The sequence below is a fragment of the Limulus polyphemus genome, unplaced genomic scaffold (genome assembly GCF_000517525.1).
Source record: "Limulus polyphemus unplaced genomic scaffold, Limulus_polyphemus-2.1.2 Scaffold4250, whole genome shotgun sequence".
In the NCBI taxonomy this organism is placed as follows: Eukaryota; Metazoa; Arthropoda; class Merostomata; order Xiphosura; family Limulidae; genus Limulus; species Limulus polyphemus.
In genome coordinates this window covers 69,949-88,514 of record NW_013669860.1, presented here as the reverse complement: position 1 = coordinate 88,514, position 18,566 = coordinate 69,949, and the positions used below count along the sequence as shown (strand labels likewise).

General features: G+C 33.0%; 1 protein-coding gene across 10 annotated transcripts in view; it reads right to left on the bottom strand.

Annotated features, from left to right (window-relative positions):
- Positions 1–7,114: 7,114 nt before the first annotated feature.
- LOC106470852 (single-stranded DNA-binding protein 3-like) overlaps positions 7,115–18,566 on the bottom strand; it is a 66,672-nt gene continuing 55,220 nt past the window's right edge. For 4 of the 10 annotated variants that reach the window (XM_022399491.1, XM_022399489.1, XM_022399484.1 and 1 more), the window contains 6 exons: positions 18,413–18,476; positions 17,719–17,778; positions 15,055–15,125; positions 11,871–11,949; positions 11,022–11,131; positions 7,278–10,818 (listed from right to left, as the gene is read on the bottom strand). In XM_022399491.1, coding sequence (XP_022255199.1) covers positions 10,735–10,818; positions 11,022–11,131; positions 11,871–11,949; positions 15,055–15,125; positions 17,719–17,778; positions 18,413–18,476 — 468 coding nt within the window. In that variant the 3' untranslated portion in view covers positions 7,278–10,734. Of the gene's footprint in view, positions 7,227–7,277; positions 10,819–11,021; positions 11,132–11,870; positions 11,950–15,054; positions 15,126–17,718; positions 17,779–18,412; positions 18,477–18,566 lie in introns of those variants that run through there. The other 6 variants (XM_022399494.1, XM_022399490.1, XM_022399488.1 and 3 more) reach the window with 5 other exon arrangements.

The following is an 18,566-nucleotide window of genomic DNA, read 5'->3' as shown; positions in this document are numbered from 1 at the left end:
TTCGTTTCTAAGTCCTGAAGAATTTTTCTAAGTCCTTCACTTTCCGACATTGAAAAAATGTGGTGTTTTAGCAATGCGCATTAATTGAAAAATAATTTGAGCAACTTATAGAGCACTAATTGGAAACTGACACTTCATAGTTTCTCTAGTTTGTTGTTGTACTTTGTCTCTGCGTGGTTTTCTGCAACTATTTCAGTGAGTTTTCTAACAGTAGATGATTACCATAGTAGATTTTTCTACTCTTGTGAGCTGTGATTTATTTTACGTATTTTCGTACTTCACTGAAATTCTTAGTGCATATTCTAGTAATATTTTATTTATTTACAAACCTACACAAAATCGGCTGAGTATTTTGCACCAAAACCTAGACAGGTATACTATATGAAACGCTAAGAATGTTCATGACCTATTGAAAAAGTTGATTATTTTTCATTGGATGTTGACTTACATGGCTATAAATACATAATATATGCGATGTTGTTGTGAGAAGATTCCTTTGTACTCCATACATGTTAAACGTGGCTCAGTAAATAGTGGTTGAGTGGAAAAAAAAAGTCAATGAAGCAGTAAACTGTTGAAAAACATGTAACATTCAATTGAATGCATATGCATGTATGTAGCTTAAAATTTATTCTCCATAAATGGACATAAGAAACTTAAGAAAATGGATAACTAAAATTTGTTAATTTAAAAAGGGGAACAGGGAACATGTCTACAGTAATTATCAATGTTAATGGAGTCAGTATAGAGACTTGTAGCTTGAGAAAATAATGTAAACACTATTTCCAACCTAGTTTGTATACTTTTTTTAGAGTCCCTAATTGTAGGCTTCAAAATATAATCTTTGTATTTTGATTCCACTTGTTTTTGTACTTTTTTGACGATCCCTATTACCCTTTTTAAATTATCTTGTGTATTAAAGCTAGAAAACTAAATCTTTCTTCGATTTGTATTCAACCGCAGGAGAGCAGATGCCGGACATTCACATGAACTCAGTAGCAGTTTGGCAAAGAATTTCAGTAACATAAAGATATTTGGGATATAAAAGCACGCTTTTAAACAGTCAGCCAGTATCTGGGGTCTGTCTTGGAAAGAGGTATAGAAAGCCATTTTGTCTTCCATCAATGAAGTTCTTCATCAAAAATATCAGGATTTAGCAAATCTTCCCTGTAAAAATCTATAGCCTGTCTGATGTCAGAGATAGAAATCTCTTGTGTGAGTTTTGATGGCATAAGTTTCTGAATTGATGCTGCTTGCTTAACATATGCATTAGATTTGGAGGAAAGATAATGTAGTCATGAAAAGAAATGGTTACTGTTTTCTTAAAGTAATCCTCCATTTGCACGCTGGGCTTGTCGTTGACTAATTCGTAGCATGCTAATATTAATATTAAATTTGTTTGCAATATTACTGCCGTGTTTGAATATAAGATGCGAAATATCATCACTATCACTCCTAGTGAAGTCAGTTTTTACAGCATTGTTCTATTAGGGAAATATAGGAACAAAAACGAGGTTTCAGCCGATCCCCCCCCCCCCCCCCGTGTACCTGCGTGTATTTGAATGAGGCAAATATTATAGCCAATAGATTACTTTACATACTTTTACAATTACCTGTCTTGAAAGGATTTTTATCCTACCTAATATTTCGTTTTTATAAATATTGAATGAGACAGTTACATTATTCTACAGCTGATTGTGTTTATTGTGACTTATTACATAATTAACTTACTGTAATATAGTTTTTGCTTCTATGTTTGATTTGCATAACATACTTTTTACAATTATCGTCCTGAAAAGGATGCTTATTTAAAGCTCTAAATAATATACAATAATTTAACATACAAGGTCACTGTTTCACTTTATAAGTATATGAGTTTATAACGTATGTTTCACTAGTTATAATGTTTGCCTTGAAACATATTCTTATGCTAACCATCTATGTATGTAGTCCTGTTTTCATTCATATCTCTAATTTTAACAAATGGTTAATAAACTCGGTAGTAAATCATTTGCTACAACTAAGTATGATAAATGAATGACTTATTGTTTATCCAATCACTTCACTATTATAGAAATTATTTAAAATAGCAACACTTAACATTTTATGAATTTCTAGAGAACATTCAACTGAAGTACAAAACAGACTATACAATTAAAATTCATAAAACTTTGTAGTTTTAGAGTACAGCTTATAAACGAACTTTCTTTATGTGTAAATCAAAACGTCAGCAACGATTATCTTGTACATTCACGATGGCTTACAGCAGCAAACTGAATTTTGCGACTGTATATTGCTATCAATAAACCTTCAGTAAATTTAGAGACATTAGTTGAATACACCATGAGAGTATATGCACCAACTTAGTTTTACATTAAGCTACAACCAACGTGCATCAAAGGACCAACACATTTGTGGAACATCATCAAATCTTCTCAATATCTCCTCCCAAGTCTGAAGAAAATAACTGACCCTGTCATTCAATGAAGTGGATACTTTGCCCATCCTGAGAATTTGCTTCTGGCAATGACTGGAGACGAGAACAATGATATTAGATCACTTGCATTCTGAAGAATTCTAAAGGTCAGAGAGAAGGCACGATTATCATTGACTGGAGTGAGACATTTCAGAGTGCCAAAGATAAACTTCAACGCCATAGACTACCACAAAATGATTGACTGGAATGAGAATAAGTTGGAACCCCCCACTCACGATGGATCTTTCACACGAAACTACTGTGCTCAAAGAAAATATCTTAGACTTCCAAATATTCTACGTGATACACAAGCAGTCGAACAGGTAGTGTGACTTGTAACATAAGTGTCGCAAGATGTCTTTTGCAATGAGGTCCGAGATGGCTTCCCAAAGTCTCAATTCGAATTGTGTACTATTATGGCATGCTTAAACTTCAAACAAGAGTACCAGATGAAGTGAAGAAAAACCCTATGCCTATGGTAGAGTGGTTGGATGGAACTCAATATGCAGCCACCTCCTTGTGGGGAGTTCGTGATTTGAATTATCATAAGTTATTGGGCTTTTCAAATTCAAATCAGCAAAGAGCTGATAAACTACGGGAAGCTAGGTTTTATAATAACTACACAATCAATGCCATACCCAAAGAGAATGCTTTTAGCATGGCATTTTAATCTAGAATTATATTATATAAATAAACTATCAAATTCAGGTATTTTTTGTCATTTTTCATATTTTTCAGCCAAATTTATTCATAATGATAAACATTCTAGAAGGAAATTTATATCACACAATTTTTATCATAAAAATACAGGTCATTTTTGCCCCCAGGCTTTCTGAAATGTAATATTTAGCGAATGGTAAAACTCAACAATATTTGTTATATTTCTGAAACTTTAAGCTCAGTGTGCACATCATAAATTTAATAATAGAAGGATAATTTTTTTAGCACATTAGTGTTTTCCTTTCCTCAATATGCATCTTTCTCAAACACAGGGATTTTGCAAATAAATAAATAAATATATATATATATATACAAATACAGAAGCAAAAGTACCCGTCCCCAGTGACGGGGAAAGTTTTAAGTTAATCTATCAGTTTAAATTGTTTCGTGGACTTTAAAAGGGTTAATTGTGTTGTACTCTTGGTTTCACTCCCAGTCAAAGCTCTGAGCTACTTATACCACCCACCACAAAATGTAATTGTTGAGCATTTCAATCATGCTTAGAGCTGCTCAACAATAACATATGGTAAACCTAGATTTTTATTCTTTAAGTTACGTCACATTTTGAAATGTAAATGATAGTGTGATTACTTCTTAACAATTTTGTGTAGAATATCCTGCTTGTGAAATAAAATTTGGCATCATTATTATTCATGCCTATTCTCCCGTCATTTCAAAAGTGAATGTTGAGCTTTGCCTGCATGCACAGATTTTCAAATGGGAGACAGACGAACGGTCATACAGACACCACGGTTCGTAATATATACAAGATTTGTATACTTATAAAGTAAAATACTAAGCTTGTATGTTAAATTATTGTATATTATTTAGAGATTTGAATAAGTATCCTTTTCAGGACGATAATTGTAAAAAGTATATTTTCCAAATTAAATATAGAAGCAAAAACTATACTACAGTACATTAAATGTGTATTAAATCATAAAGAAAACGAAATAATAGGTATGATAAAATCCTTTCATGACAGATAATTGTATAAGTATGAAAAGTAATTTATTGGTTATAATATTTGCCTCGTTCAAATAATAGACAAATTAAGATGGCATTGTGATCAAAAGTATGTTATATTAGTTGTTTCGTTAAAATAATGGTTTTACTTGGAGCCTTTTAGGTTTGGTTTCTTTTGAAGTTTGCTACACAAGGGCTATCTGCACTAGCTGTCCCTAATTTAGCAATTAAAGACTAGAGAGAAGGCAGCTAGTCATCACCACCCACCGCCAACTGTTGGGTTACTCTTTTACCAACGAATAGTGGGATTGACCATGACGTTATAACGCCCCACGCGAGCATGTTTAGTGGGACGGGGATTCGAACCTGCGACCCAACCTTTTAGGACATATAATTAAATCTAGATATTGATGACGTATTCACATGCTGAGACATGTTCAGCCACCCTACAATGAGCTCATCATCCTATTGAACTACCCCTTTATAGAAACACCATCAGTCCTAGCAGCACTAACCTTACTAACACAATCCACCTTTGTAAAACATATATAATACAGTTAAATATATAACTGAAAACTATAAACATAAGTTGAGACGAGTTGAAGTCAGTAAACATACCCATGGAATTATAATAACACTATCCGCCTTTGTAAAACACACATAATACGCCTAGTAACACCATCAGCCTTTATAAAATGTACACAATTAATTATATAAGTGAAAACTATAAAGTTGATATGAACTAGATTAAAATAGCAGATTTAATATTTTACTTATAAAGCGAAACTGTAATTGTGATGAGGTTTGGTTTATGAATTTCGCGCAAAGCTACACGAGGGCTATCTGCGCTAGCCGTCTCTAATTTAGCAGTGTAAGACTAGAGGGAAAGCAGCTAGTCATCACCATCCACCCTATTGCCAACGAATAGTGGGTCTGACCATCACATTACAAAGTCCCCAAGGCTGAAAGGGCGAGCAGGTTTGGTGCGACGGGGATTCGAACCTGCAGATTACGAGTTGAGCCCTAACCACCTGGCTCTATTACGATTAAAAACTTTTCAGCACTGATAACTATAAACACAACGTTATGTACATTACATCAAATATTAATTTCAAGAGTGATTGTTGCTATAAAATTTATCTACATCACCCTCTGGTGGTTCGTTCGCGAACTATCTGATCGCTCATCATACTAACGCACCCTCTGGTATTTCCAAGAATCGGGTAATTGTAAATGAGGTTTGCAATGTTTGAGGTTTCGTTTTTAGTTTTTTAAAGTCATGATGAGCAGTGAAATCCCATGACTAAGATATTTAGTGCAGTCATGTTTAGAGATATGATTGCAATAAATTACTATTTTTTCTGTACTTTCTTACATTGGTAAAAACAGATATACCGGAAATATATGCTTTTTTTTATCACCCGTTTGCTACATTTCTGCATGCTCTGTCTAAAGTGTACTGACCTACCTTACAACTTAAAGTTGAGTTTCCTAGATGATAAGCAAACATTTCGTTAAGATTGAATATAGAATAATTTTGTTTTTCTCGATATATTTTGTGATGTACAATTTAATAATTATTTAGAAACCAAGCATTTAATACACAAAAAACTACCTGAAACTGTTTAAATATTTCCTCTTAAAAGTGAAGAACTGAAACAGTTTTTCTTCGGTAAATAGGTGTTTTCTGAAATCCTGCTTATAACGAATCTTTGTTCATTACCCTTAATAGATTTGACAATTACTCCATTTCGTTGTTGTTGTTTTTTTTAATTTTCGCGCAAAGCAACACGAGGGCTATCTGAAAGCACGTTTGGTGTGACGGGGATTCCAACCCACGACCCGCAGATTGCGAGTCGACCACCCTAACCACCTGGCCATGCTCGGCCACTCCATTTCGAGGTAAGATGTTCATGAATCAACCGACGTTGTTTGTAAGATAATTGATAGAAGTCCGTTACAACCAACTTGTTTACACGTTACTTTATTCGCGAATTGCCACGTCTGGATAATATTATTGCCTCGTACGTTTTTATCCAATTTCCAGCTTCTATTGCCAGAAGGTTGGTTATATATCATCTTTGTTAACCCGAAGAACTAGAGTATTTCTACAAGTAGTATTTAATAAGTTATATTTGTTTAACCTAACGCCCACTACTTCATGATTTGCATGTTTTTACTCTTTCGGTAGGTATATCCCATAATTACCTCAACAACCGAAGGTGGACGGAGGTTATGTTTTCACCCGGGTTTGTGTGTATTTGTCAGCAAGATTTCTCAAAAATGGCCGAATGGATTTGGACGAAAGTTGGTATATGACTCAACTTAGAAGTGATTAGTTTGTTGGAGGTCAAGGTCACAGCAAGGTCAAGAAAATCCAAATAATCCCTATCTGTCAACATGGAAACCGATTTTTCACGTTAAATTTGCTCTATAACTCAGTCAAAAATGATCGGATTTTGATGAAAATTGGTGGATTATGTAGAATATTATTCTTCACTGTCCTGCCAAAAATGGCCCGTGTCCGTTTTTGAGAGCCGAATATGATCAACGTTGCGTGGCGGAGGCATGCGCTCTACTGAGTGACCCTCTAGTTTTGGTTTGTATTTAATCGTCATAAGTTGTTCCCGTTTTATTATCTGAAAACTGGTTCAAAATTAAAAATATAATTAATCTTTACTTAAAATTTAAAACTGCCATACTTTAATCAAGAGTGATCATCTTGCGTTTGATGAACACAGACACATAAACATGACTGAATGTATAACCTACGAGCAGCTGTTACGGCTGCTTTCGTTCTTTATTTTCTTCGTTTGTTTGTTTTGTTTTGTAATTAAGCACAAAGCTACACAATGGGCTATCTGTGCTCTGCCCACCACGGGTATCGAAATCCGGTTTCTAGCGTCCGCAGACATGCCGCTGTCTCACTGGGGGCTATTTTCTTCGTTACCTGCACGCTTGTTCTCTCCGACTGTTTCCGTCTTCTTTAGGCTGCTGGTATTTCTTATTATCAGTACTTTAGCTTTTCCTTACATACAGATAACTACAGCGTTTCTTAAATTCCCTGTAAAATAAACAAATAACCATACAAGGAGAAATAGATACAACACACAAATCACTGAAATAAATAATTTAATGAATCAGTCTACTCAAAGGTTGGCTTTACAGATTGTCACACCACTTAGTAAAGTTGAAGCTACAAAAACTGAAAACAACGACAGCAGATAAACCTAAGACTAATTTTAACAACAAAACTGGTTATAAAATAAGTATAAAAAACAACAACTTGAATTTATCAGAACGCTTTAGGTCAAATAGGAAGATGCACACATGCGTTTCTTATAAAAGCAACAGTTGAGTCTGAGTTAATCTTTTAAATTTTCACGTAACAGCTTCACATTCATCCCGCACCCGAAAATTGACAACTTCCTGTCTTTGTGTTTATCATAGTAACAATTTACATCACTTAATAAAACTAATACCACTTCCAAGCAACAGAAATGTTTCTATTCTAGCTTCTGACGTTTGTGATGATTTACCTGACAGCAGCTGTAATAAATATAGCGTTTTGTAGACAAAACCAAGCTTACTTTTACACATCGCAACTTTCATTGTCGAAAAGGATTATAAATTTCAATTAACCAAGATACACAACAGAATAGTCACCAATGTCTTAAATACAGCAAATAAATAATATACATATTGACTCATAAGTTAATCAAGACAATATGGAAAAAAGCTAAATTTCACCTCACCCGCGCTGGTTTTGTAGATAAATAAATACATATATATACATACAAACTGTAAGAGTAATCTCAATTTAAACTTACACTGAAAGGTAACCCAGGGCAAACAAACATAATTAGTTGAGAATTTTTACATAATTTTTTTTTCTTAATAAAAACTGTGACTAGTTGATTAAGTTTTCCATGGTTGTGTTCTAATCAAATATGTAAATGTTCACTGACTTCATAACATTTAGTTTATTGAAAATGTTCAAGACTAAATTAATGAAATATTTCAATAAATTACTTTATTAAAATTTGATCTGATTAACATCTTTCAACAAGTACAAATGACCAATAATTATCAGCAAACATTTGTTTTTAACAAGTTTGTCTCTTTTTATTGTATTCTCCACACTAAATAAACAGTAGTACATCAATTACACACCTCACTCTTTAACATTTTGGTTGGTTCAACAACAAAATCTATAACTATTACTGATACAGTGCTGACTAACTTGGAACTCCTAATGCAACTCCTCATATGCACTCTGGAAAATTTACTTGTGACTGGTACAAAAGTAGTTATATATAATTTAACTATCACTGGCAATATAACCTGCGACTACTTCAAAAACCTCATATTTTATGAAACTTTTTTTTAATGGCATATTCCAATACTTTTTTTGCTCTATGCCATACAGCAACTTGTTACTATGTTTCATCTAATCTGTTGTCAGAACAAGAAAAAATACCCTAATAAATTTTGTACTGCTTAATCATTTCTGTTTCATCACAAACAACGAATCCTCTTCTTAATATTTTGTTCAATGGAATGCTTTAAAGGGAAGAAATTCACAAAGACAATGAGGAAAAAACTGACCTATGGAAAGAAACAAAATATATGATTCACAGTCATAATAATAATTAACTTTAATATTCTTGGCTTACTAACAACTGTCTTTTTCTCTTTTCTGGCTTTAAGAGTCCCTTCACAATTTCCTTGGATTCAATGTCCAGAACACAGTTGATATGATGACCACAAAGTTGATGATAAAATGAGTGGTGATAATAGTCTGCTTGGGATCAATATTCAGAGCACAGCCAAGGTGATGACAATGAGGTTGATGACAAATGAGCAGTGACAAAAGGGAGAAAAAGAGAGAAAATACTGACACAGAGATGAAACTTTGACAGAGGCTTATGAAACTTCTCAAGTTCCAAGAGACATCCATCTGATATAATGTTGTTCAATGTACAGTTCTTTCAGAGTTCAAATAAGTTCACCCCTTTATCTAATTCTTTGGTAAAGATAATCACTATTTCTACAAGTAATAAATTTGTATTAGAAAGGTGTCTGATCCCATAAAAATTTCAATACAAAAAAAAATAAAAACATTTTAACATTAGTAGTTTGAACCTTAAATTTGTACAATACCAGACAATATTTAACTGCAAACCATCAATAAACTTTGATATCAATCTTCAACATTTTAACATATCTATACTCTCATTTAGTATGAAATAACAAGCCAAGGGTGAGTAGACAGAAGGTTTTTCAGTTGAAAACAATCATAGCTCGTCCTGATAGTGTCGAATCCTTTCTGGATTACCTGTTTTTTTGTTCATATTCTTTTAATCACTGTAGGTAATATTCTGGCTGTTCTAATGGAGTATTTTTTCAAATCTCTTAACTTCTTTTCACATGGTTTCTTTGATTTTTAATACTGTTGCAAATTCATTCTGATCCTGTAGAAATATTAAAAACCTCAAGCATACAGATTTATTAATTATACAAATTTTGACTAAAATCACACATTTAGGCATGTGTTGATCCACAGTGCTGGACTTGTGGAAACAGATTAAAGTGCTGAAATATAGTAAAAAATTATATGATAAACAAGCAGGGGAGATTATAGCAGTAACTACAACATCTGTTAAAATTATTACTCTAATTAGAGGCAGTAAAATGTAGCTTTGGACATAACTGTTAAACTGGAAAAAAAAGGCAAGTGTGAGTGTGTAAATAAATGGGAAAAAACTTGTGTATCAGCTTTTAAGTGCAAACACAAAGGTTTATAATGTACATATGGAATAAATGAATTAGAAATAAGTAGTCCAGTATATAAGATACATAAAGAGTTTGAAACTGACATTAAGGTTCAAATATTTCCCTCTCTTTTGATACCAACCACCAATGTAAGTTCTGTAAAGAAACGTAGCCTGAAATATGTATAATATAGTGAGCATACGAGTTGTTTTTACACAAAATTTAAGTGTAGTTCTAAGAAGAGATTCTGCTTCAACATTTCTAGAAGCCAGCCAAGTCATTATTTTAGTATATTTGCATTAATGAAATGCCATACTGCATTACCTAACAGGTTCTTCTCACTTAATGCTATGTCGACCTAAAATGGGTCAGGGCCAAGCCTATTTTGTTCTAAAAAGGCTTAAAGTGAGAACAGCTAATTCTTTGGATGGCAATGGAATTGTAACATTCTTTAAGCATATGTGCACTCATAAACCTTTTGTTTTCAATAATATTAGGTAGAAAAGGAGAACTACAAACATGCTTCTAAAACTTGAATAGATATGGAAAACAGTCAAAGATTACAAAGATTAGATGTTTTGAGTCAGTACATTCTGAGACATTTCTAAGTAAATAATAAGGAATAAACAACAAAGGGAGATTATTATGGAATGAAACTGAAAACAAAAAGAGGAGTGTAAAGTCGCTACAGTTTCAGGTCACTATAGAACTATTAAAGGTAGTGTACACATTCAGTAGAATTAACAGTGGAGCACAATGACAACATTTTAAAGACATACCTGAAGCTTATCCTGCACTTAAATTTCACACGGGTGAACTTGATGACTGCTACAAGCCTGTAAATGGCATTGCATGTCAATTCCCGATGTATCCCCTGGTATCTGTAGCCCAAGAATATAAAAATAAATGGCTGGAGAACAAATTGGATGGAACTAACTACATTCTTTGAAGAGAGAGAGAGTACATATACAACAGTTCTAGCAATTTGAACACATAAAACAACACAAAGAACAAGAAAGAGCCGAGGAAGTACAAGTTAGCTTGAGTGTCTGCAATGAGTACTCAACTATAATGAGCTACTTACATTTTCTTGTCCATACCCTGAAATACCATATTCTCCCATAGGAGGCCCATCTTCTCTAGGTGTACCAGGACCATTGATGGGTGAGTTCTTCATACCATCTAAACTTTCACCTACACAAAAATGTAAGTATAAAGAGAAATGTCAGACAGAATGAAAATACGGCCCATAAATTAAAATCAGCTAATGAAACCTGTATTAAATATTTACATCAGTTCATTAAGGCTCTTGGAAAATCATCTTTATAATAAGTAAACTAAAAAAATGTTCAAATTTAATGAGTGTTTACGAAAGCTTGTACCATATGAGGTAGCAGGTGAATAGTTATGTGATTAAAATTACAAATAAAACATTAAATGAACACGTATATTATATATGTATACATACACACAATTCACTAAAAGAAAGAAACAAATATCAATATCCTCATTTTTTTTTAACTATAAATACATGTATATACTGATAGATATATCATCCACAGTTTCACATATTGCTCAAGCTCTTAGTTAATAAAACCTACAAATCTAAGTACTGATCTACGTCAGGACAATACAGATGAAAATATTCTATTAAAAGCTGATAGAAATGTAAGTTATTTTTCTTTTTTTTTCTCTCTCTCATATTTCACATAAAAGTTTCAATATCATAATTTCTATTGATGATATATTAATAATAAAATCCCATAAGTTTAAATCCAGTTCTATAGAAGAAAGTAAAAATCTGTTGAATGTATACACGACAGTAAGTAATATAAAATATTAAGGCAATTTTCAGTGTTATTGTAAATGAAATATACCCCTTTCCAATTAGAATGACAAGACGTACACAGCTTTCAAACAGACATGATTATACCTGTTGAGGACATTCCATTCATAACAGATGTCCCCATGTCTGGTCCAATGTGACCATCTGGTCCTGGTCCAAGTGGGAACTATTTAAGTCCATAAAAAATATTTTCTTAAAGAATTTACAAACACATAAAAAGAGAAAATCACTAAATAACAAAACTGTGCATACTAGGACATGGTTTTAAATTGAAAATAATACATACATATATATATATATATCAATTTCACTTTGGACTGTAAACATTTTTAACAATAAAGATATCAATAAAATACATTTCTATGTTTAAGTGTCTGAAATTATAAGACCAACTTTGATATTTAACAAGTATATGTCTAATTCAAAAGAAGACTGGCTTAATTTTTTTTACTAGCCCAATTGGGGTTAAGTTTGAGATCTCTTAGACCAGAATTACAGTATTCTGAAATTAGTTTCATTTTCATCTGTGGCAAAATATTTTTTCTTCCAACCAATGATACAGTTTCACATACTGCTCAAGCTCTTAGTTAATAAAACCTACAATTCTAAGTCCTGATCTATGTCAGGACAATACAGACAATACTCTCTAATCATTGCTAAAATTTTTCAACAATGCATCAGTCTTTTATACCCCCCTTAATTTTTGTGCCATTGCAGCAACATGTGCTGATCATGTGACTACCCTCCACCAATCATACTGCTCCACATATACTAGCACAGGTAGCTCCCTTTACCATTGCAGCACAATCCTCACTTTTGAGAATTGACAGATACAAACCAGAAACACCGGCATGATTATCAGTGGGGAAGTGGGTGATTAGAGGTGAAAAAACAGGTGTGCCACAACTATAAAATGAGGCACACCTGTGGGGTATAGCACTACTTCTGGAACATGTATGCTCTTCACCCAGTAAAAAACAAAGTAAGACACATAGGGTGAAATTTAATAGACAGGCACCATGTCATGTAATACAGATTCTGCCCATGTACAACAGATAGTACGTAAGATGTCCACATATGTAACAAACATGAGCACATGACACAATCATAGTCAGATTTGAAGAAGGTGCCTGGAATCAGATATAAGAATACGTGGCTGGGGCTAAAGGACCATAACTGTATATGAATAGAACAAGTATGGTCTGCCCAGGCAAAAAAACATCCAGGGGAAGCACCTTGGATTTATATTAAGACAGTCATGCATGGTCAGCCTGGGAAAAACATCTGAGAGTAGCACCTTGGTATACGTCGGATTATGTCAAGTGCGGTCCATCTGGGCAGAAAATATCCAGTGGAAGCACCTTGCATAGTATTTTTTGTTTCATACATAACAGGTTGTGTGATCAACAAAGGGGAAGCACCTTGTGACATGATGTAGTATGACAAGTGCGTTCTATCTGGACAGAAAACATCCAGTGGAAGCGGTTTACATAAAATTGTTTGTTTCATATCTTGTACATAAGTTACTTAGAGATCAACAAGTGCAGTCCACCCAAGCAAAAACATCCAGGGGAAGCACTTTGTGATATTACTGAATATGTCAAGTGCGATCCATCCAGGTAGAAAACATCCAGTGGAAGCACTTTGCCTGTTTATGTATTCACAAGAATCTTTCAGCTCATCATGGACAGCTTGAAGCTTTGTAACAATCAGTCTGTGTGTTCTTGTTTGTAATATTGCAATGGTATGAGAAGTTAATCCCTTTTGCAATGCAGTGCACAATCATCCTTGGATTTCAAATGTACTTCAAAAAATAACAGTCTGGAAGGCACCTTGCTGTGGATAAACCAAAGTAAATTATCTACTGTGTTTTTCAGGAGTCTGCCAGACAAACAGTTTACTGCCTGTGAAACTGGATAGTTTCATTCATTGACAATCTGAAAAACAAAAGACTATTGTAAAGGTGTTTTATTCTCTGATTCACCTCACACTTTATACAGCTCAAACATTCTTAAGTGTGGATGGCTTCGACAGAGTGATGGAAATGGGACATTTGCTGTGGCTGAAGACAGATTTTTTTTGTTCTCCAAGAAAGGTATCTAACATTGACAAGTGATACCATATCTCAAAAAATGTACAGGTATTCATTCACTTGTCTACAACCTCGAGAAAGTCTTCCTTTCTGGTCTTAAATGAGTGACTTGACATGGAAAACTCTTTAAAGTTCTGGACATTTCATGGAGTTTTTTTATGACTTATGAGTTTTTTTCTTTGCAGCTACTTCACACTGCTAAAGATTACCTAACAGTTTGGTATAACTCTTCTTGTTATTTGTTTGGTATAACTCTTTCTTGTCATTTGTGTCATGCTTAAACCTTATCCCTTTTCCAGATAACCTATCACTAGTTGTTCTGGGGAATTTAAACGTGTTACACTCCAAAGCACTTACCATATTGTGCCACTTTCATCATCAATACTGCTATGCTTTGACAAGTTACCTTAGGTATGTATTTAGTGGAGCTTTTCCAATAAAGTATCATATGTCCAGCCAAAAGCTCACTCCATGTCAATAGGTCACACAGAATCACTGACTAGAGGTATAAAATATCCTGTTTGTTGCCTATCAGCAAAGGAAGAAGTAGCAACAGGATTATTTCTTCATAAGAAACTTTGTGTTTAGCTTGAAACTTCAATTGTTCTTTTCCTTCTTGAAAGTGTTCTCTTTTTATTGCTAGCTTTTTCTCAACAGAAAACCCACTGTGGTCATACACACATCACACCTCAAGTGTTTATGCTTGCAGGTAATGGTTGGTGGATTACTGTGCTGGAGCATGGCTAGAGCCTTCACAGGCTAAGTTTACACCACACTGTTGTTTTGAGTCCTTTGCCAAAATTTTATAAGAAAAGGTGGTTGAAACCAGGATTTATCGAATATTCTCACACTTGGCACAAAACCAAACTTACAGTTCAAAACTCTTATTCTATAGCTATGAGGTGATATGAATTTTATACTATTGTGAATTCTTCTAAAATGTGGGCACGTTGTAAAATCCACTTTTAGCAATGCAGTTGACTCATAAAATTAGGGTTTATAACCAATTAATAAAAAACACAGAAATAATAATAAGTTATATTTATCTTAGCCTTCCAATGAAATCACTAATAACATCTTCCAAAGAAGCAGACCCAATTTTCTTTTTAGGTAACCAAGAATGATATCAACTATACACCAATAAAATCATGTAACAACATAAAGCAGTTTTATTCTTACCCCTGACATAGCTCCTCCAGGCACTGTCTTCATCATGGTGTACATACTCTCACCACCAGAACTAGAAGAGTCTAGAAAAATAAAAACAAATGTATGCACTAAATGAATAAGGGTTAACAGTATTACAAGAGTAACTTTTTGCACAGTGTATGAAATTTGAAAACAGTTCAGTAAAAAAAAAAACCTGCCTCACAAGCTGAAAAGCACTCAAACATTAACAATGTTCAAGATCAGTAATTTTATAGCTTGTGAGAGACACGACCCTAAATGTACTATCTCTAAATATGATTACATTAAATAAAGAAAACTATCTGATAATTTATTATATTAACAATAAAATATTTTACACTTCTTATGTAATTATTTCACAATTTTGAGAAGTTTTGCATGTCTTCTTGTTTGTATGGGAACAAATAGTTGTACAGATATTTTTTGACAATATCTTTGTGGTCACATCTGTTGAACAATAAGTTTCAAAGGCTAGTCACTAGATTTTTCTCTTCCTCACATGATACAGATACATCTCTGACAGAATACATCTAAATAACCATACACCAGTATGTTGTGAAGTAACAGACTTTGACTAATTCTTTTGGATTTGATAAATAAACATCAGACTTCAATGAGAAATACATTTACTACCAAAATGATTTCTTCAATCTAATAACACACAAATGATAAAAGTGTTACCTCTTAATGGCCTATTCTCATTCTCACTATGTAAACATAAATAACACAAACAGTCTGTAAACTGAACTCTTTATTTCAAATTCTATAACTTTTGCACTTATTTTATAGTAACTTTAATCTCCCATAAACAAGCTTATTAGTTACAAGAAATGTGTTATTCTTGAACAACTTTGTTTACATTATCAATACAGTATAACAATGAATGACACCATGTAACAATATGTAACTTCCTTGTAACAATAATTACAATAAAAATACACAACTTGTAAAGACTTCTAATGTAAAACAATTCACAATATATAAAAATTAATGATAATACACAACATTATGTTTTCATAAATACTTATAACTATGTTCATATCCTTATTTTGGATTAATTTAGTGTTTTAAGACCTTAGAACCTCTGTCAGATGATTTATTAGAAATTTCAATAATAACCACTCTGAGGCACCCTATTTTCAATAAAATTTGTTTTGTTTTTTAAATCTCAAGCAAAAACAATTTTGTGTGGTCCTACATATTGAAATAAATAAAATTCTTATTGAAAATATTACTTTGTTCAGTGTCAGGTTTAAACAGAATATTTCTACAGATGCTAAAGCTCTCCTTATGGACACCTCATGGACCACAGTTTGGGAACCACTACTATAATTGATCTATCCATGTTTTAAAAAAAAATAAACATTATTATAATTTCTTTTTTATGATAAAAAAAATCTGTCATTATGAAGTAATACAAATGAAGTGTTTTTAACTAAAAATGCTGAATAATAAACCATGCACCAGTACTAAGCAATATTTTTCATACATACAAATAGACTGTTTACACAGAGAGATACTTATCCCATAGCCATCCATATTTCTAAACTAAAGGGAAGGTAGCCAGTCAACTGCACCTACAACCAATAATTGGGCTACTCTAATTGAACATTGGGATTTAACAAAGTGCAGAACAGAGTGAATTTTCACAGCAACAGGCCATGACCCATGAATTCACAGTCTGAACAAGTCAATCCTTGGGCCATATCCAGCCCAAACAACAACAACAACAACAAAAAACCAACAGAGAAGACCACAATGAAGAAGTGTTATACAACATTCTTGACTGACTATTTGATAATTCTTTCATTAACTTCACTCAAATATTTAAAAATTGTTCTTTCATTCTTTCCCCCTTTTTTTTTTAACCTTGAATTTATACATTCACTTCAAGTGGAAGATCACTGAGTATATGATACATTTCAATCGGATGAAAAGAATACTTGATCTACTCGTTAAAATGATACATAAGTAATACTACAGCCACTTTAAACTGCATTTATAGGTATTACATCACATGCAAATGCTCCTTGGATATCTCTACTCTAAAATATTGCATATTACATGAAAATATACTACACTATTGAACATACATTATTTCTATATTCTCAAAACCAAATCTCATAACAAATACATAATTATAACCAAATATTTAAGGATACGAGTTTTAAAACTGCATTAAAACCTACTTCTCTTTCCAGAGCCTTTGTATATTTTTGTTTCTTTATAGTTAAGTACAAAGCTATGCAATAGGCTACCTGTGCTGTGCCCACAATAGGTATCAAAATCTGGTTTCTAGTGTTATAAGTCTGCAGACTTACTTCTGTGCCACTGGGGAGTTGCCTTTACCTTAAAGGTTCAATGTAAATTAGTTTTTGTTGTGATTATTATAGAAATACCCCAACAACACATGCAAGTAAAAGTTTTTCAACAAATTTGCTCCAGTGATCCTAAAAAAAAAAAAGTTCAATGGTTAATTAGATAAAAATCATACTGTGGGTTAATGAGTGGCTAATTAATACTATTCATACTTTGTACCACATTCAAATTCATTGAGAAAATAAGAGAGTAACTAGTAAAGAATCTTAATGTGAACTTAATTTCATTTTAGAGAATGTTGAAGATCAAATAGTAAAAAAATGATGCTGTCTTCACCTGGCCGCAAGTTGGAAGCATTAATTCTTGTGTTTTCAGGAGAGAAAGGGCCAGATGATCCTAAAATAAATGAACACTGAGCTAAGTATTTGATATGTTTTACCTAGAAGTAGATAGTTAACCCACACAAAGTAGCAGCATTTCGTGAACAATTACCACACCTTGAATATATTATGCACAATTTTAATATTATTACTACTATTAGCATGTATGAGTATAAACACCTAAGCACATTTTGACTTGATACTTGGTGCTACAACAGTCATACTCAGTAACAACTATATCTTCGATTGGATTAGAGATCGACCAATCTTAAGTGTTGTTTTAGGCCCACTTTAAACACACTGATAAAAAAAACCTTAAAAATCAAATAACCTACATTACCAAAAAAATACACCAGTTACAAAATTACACCATACTGAGTACATCCATTAAAATATGAGAAAACATAACTAACAAAAATATGTCTTGAATACAAACGTCAAAACTGAGTAAGTTCAGTAATACACTTAAAAAAAAACATACTTGGAGAGCGTAAGGCCACCACAGATTTATCATTAATGTCACATGCATTAAGTTGTACATGACAAACACTATAACTACTACAAAGCTCAACCCATAAAAAAAGTTATTATACACCTATTGTAAATGATATCTAAAGTCCATTTGAGGAATAAGTCAAGATATGGCCTACCTTGAGGGCTGGGCATAATAGGTGTACCTGACCTCTGAGGACCTGCCCCTGAGGATGGAGGACCCTGTTTGATGGAGAACAAACTTAATCATAATGTCTTTAAAAATAATATGAAAATAGCTTTAAAATCCAAAGCAAACACATGCACATATTA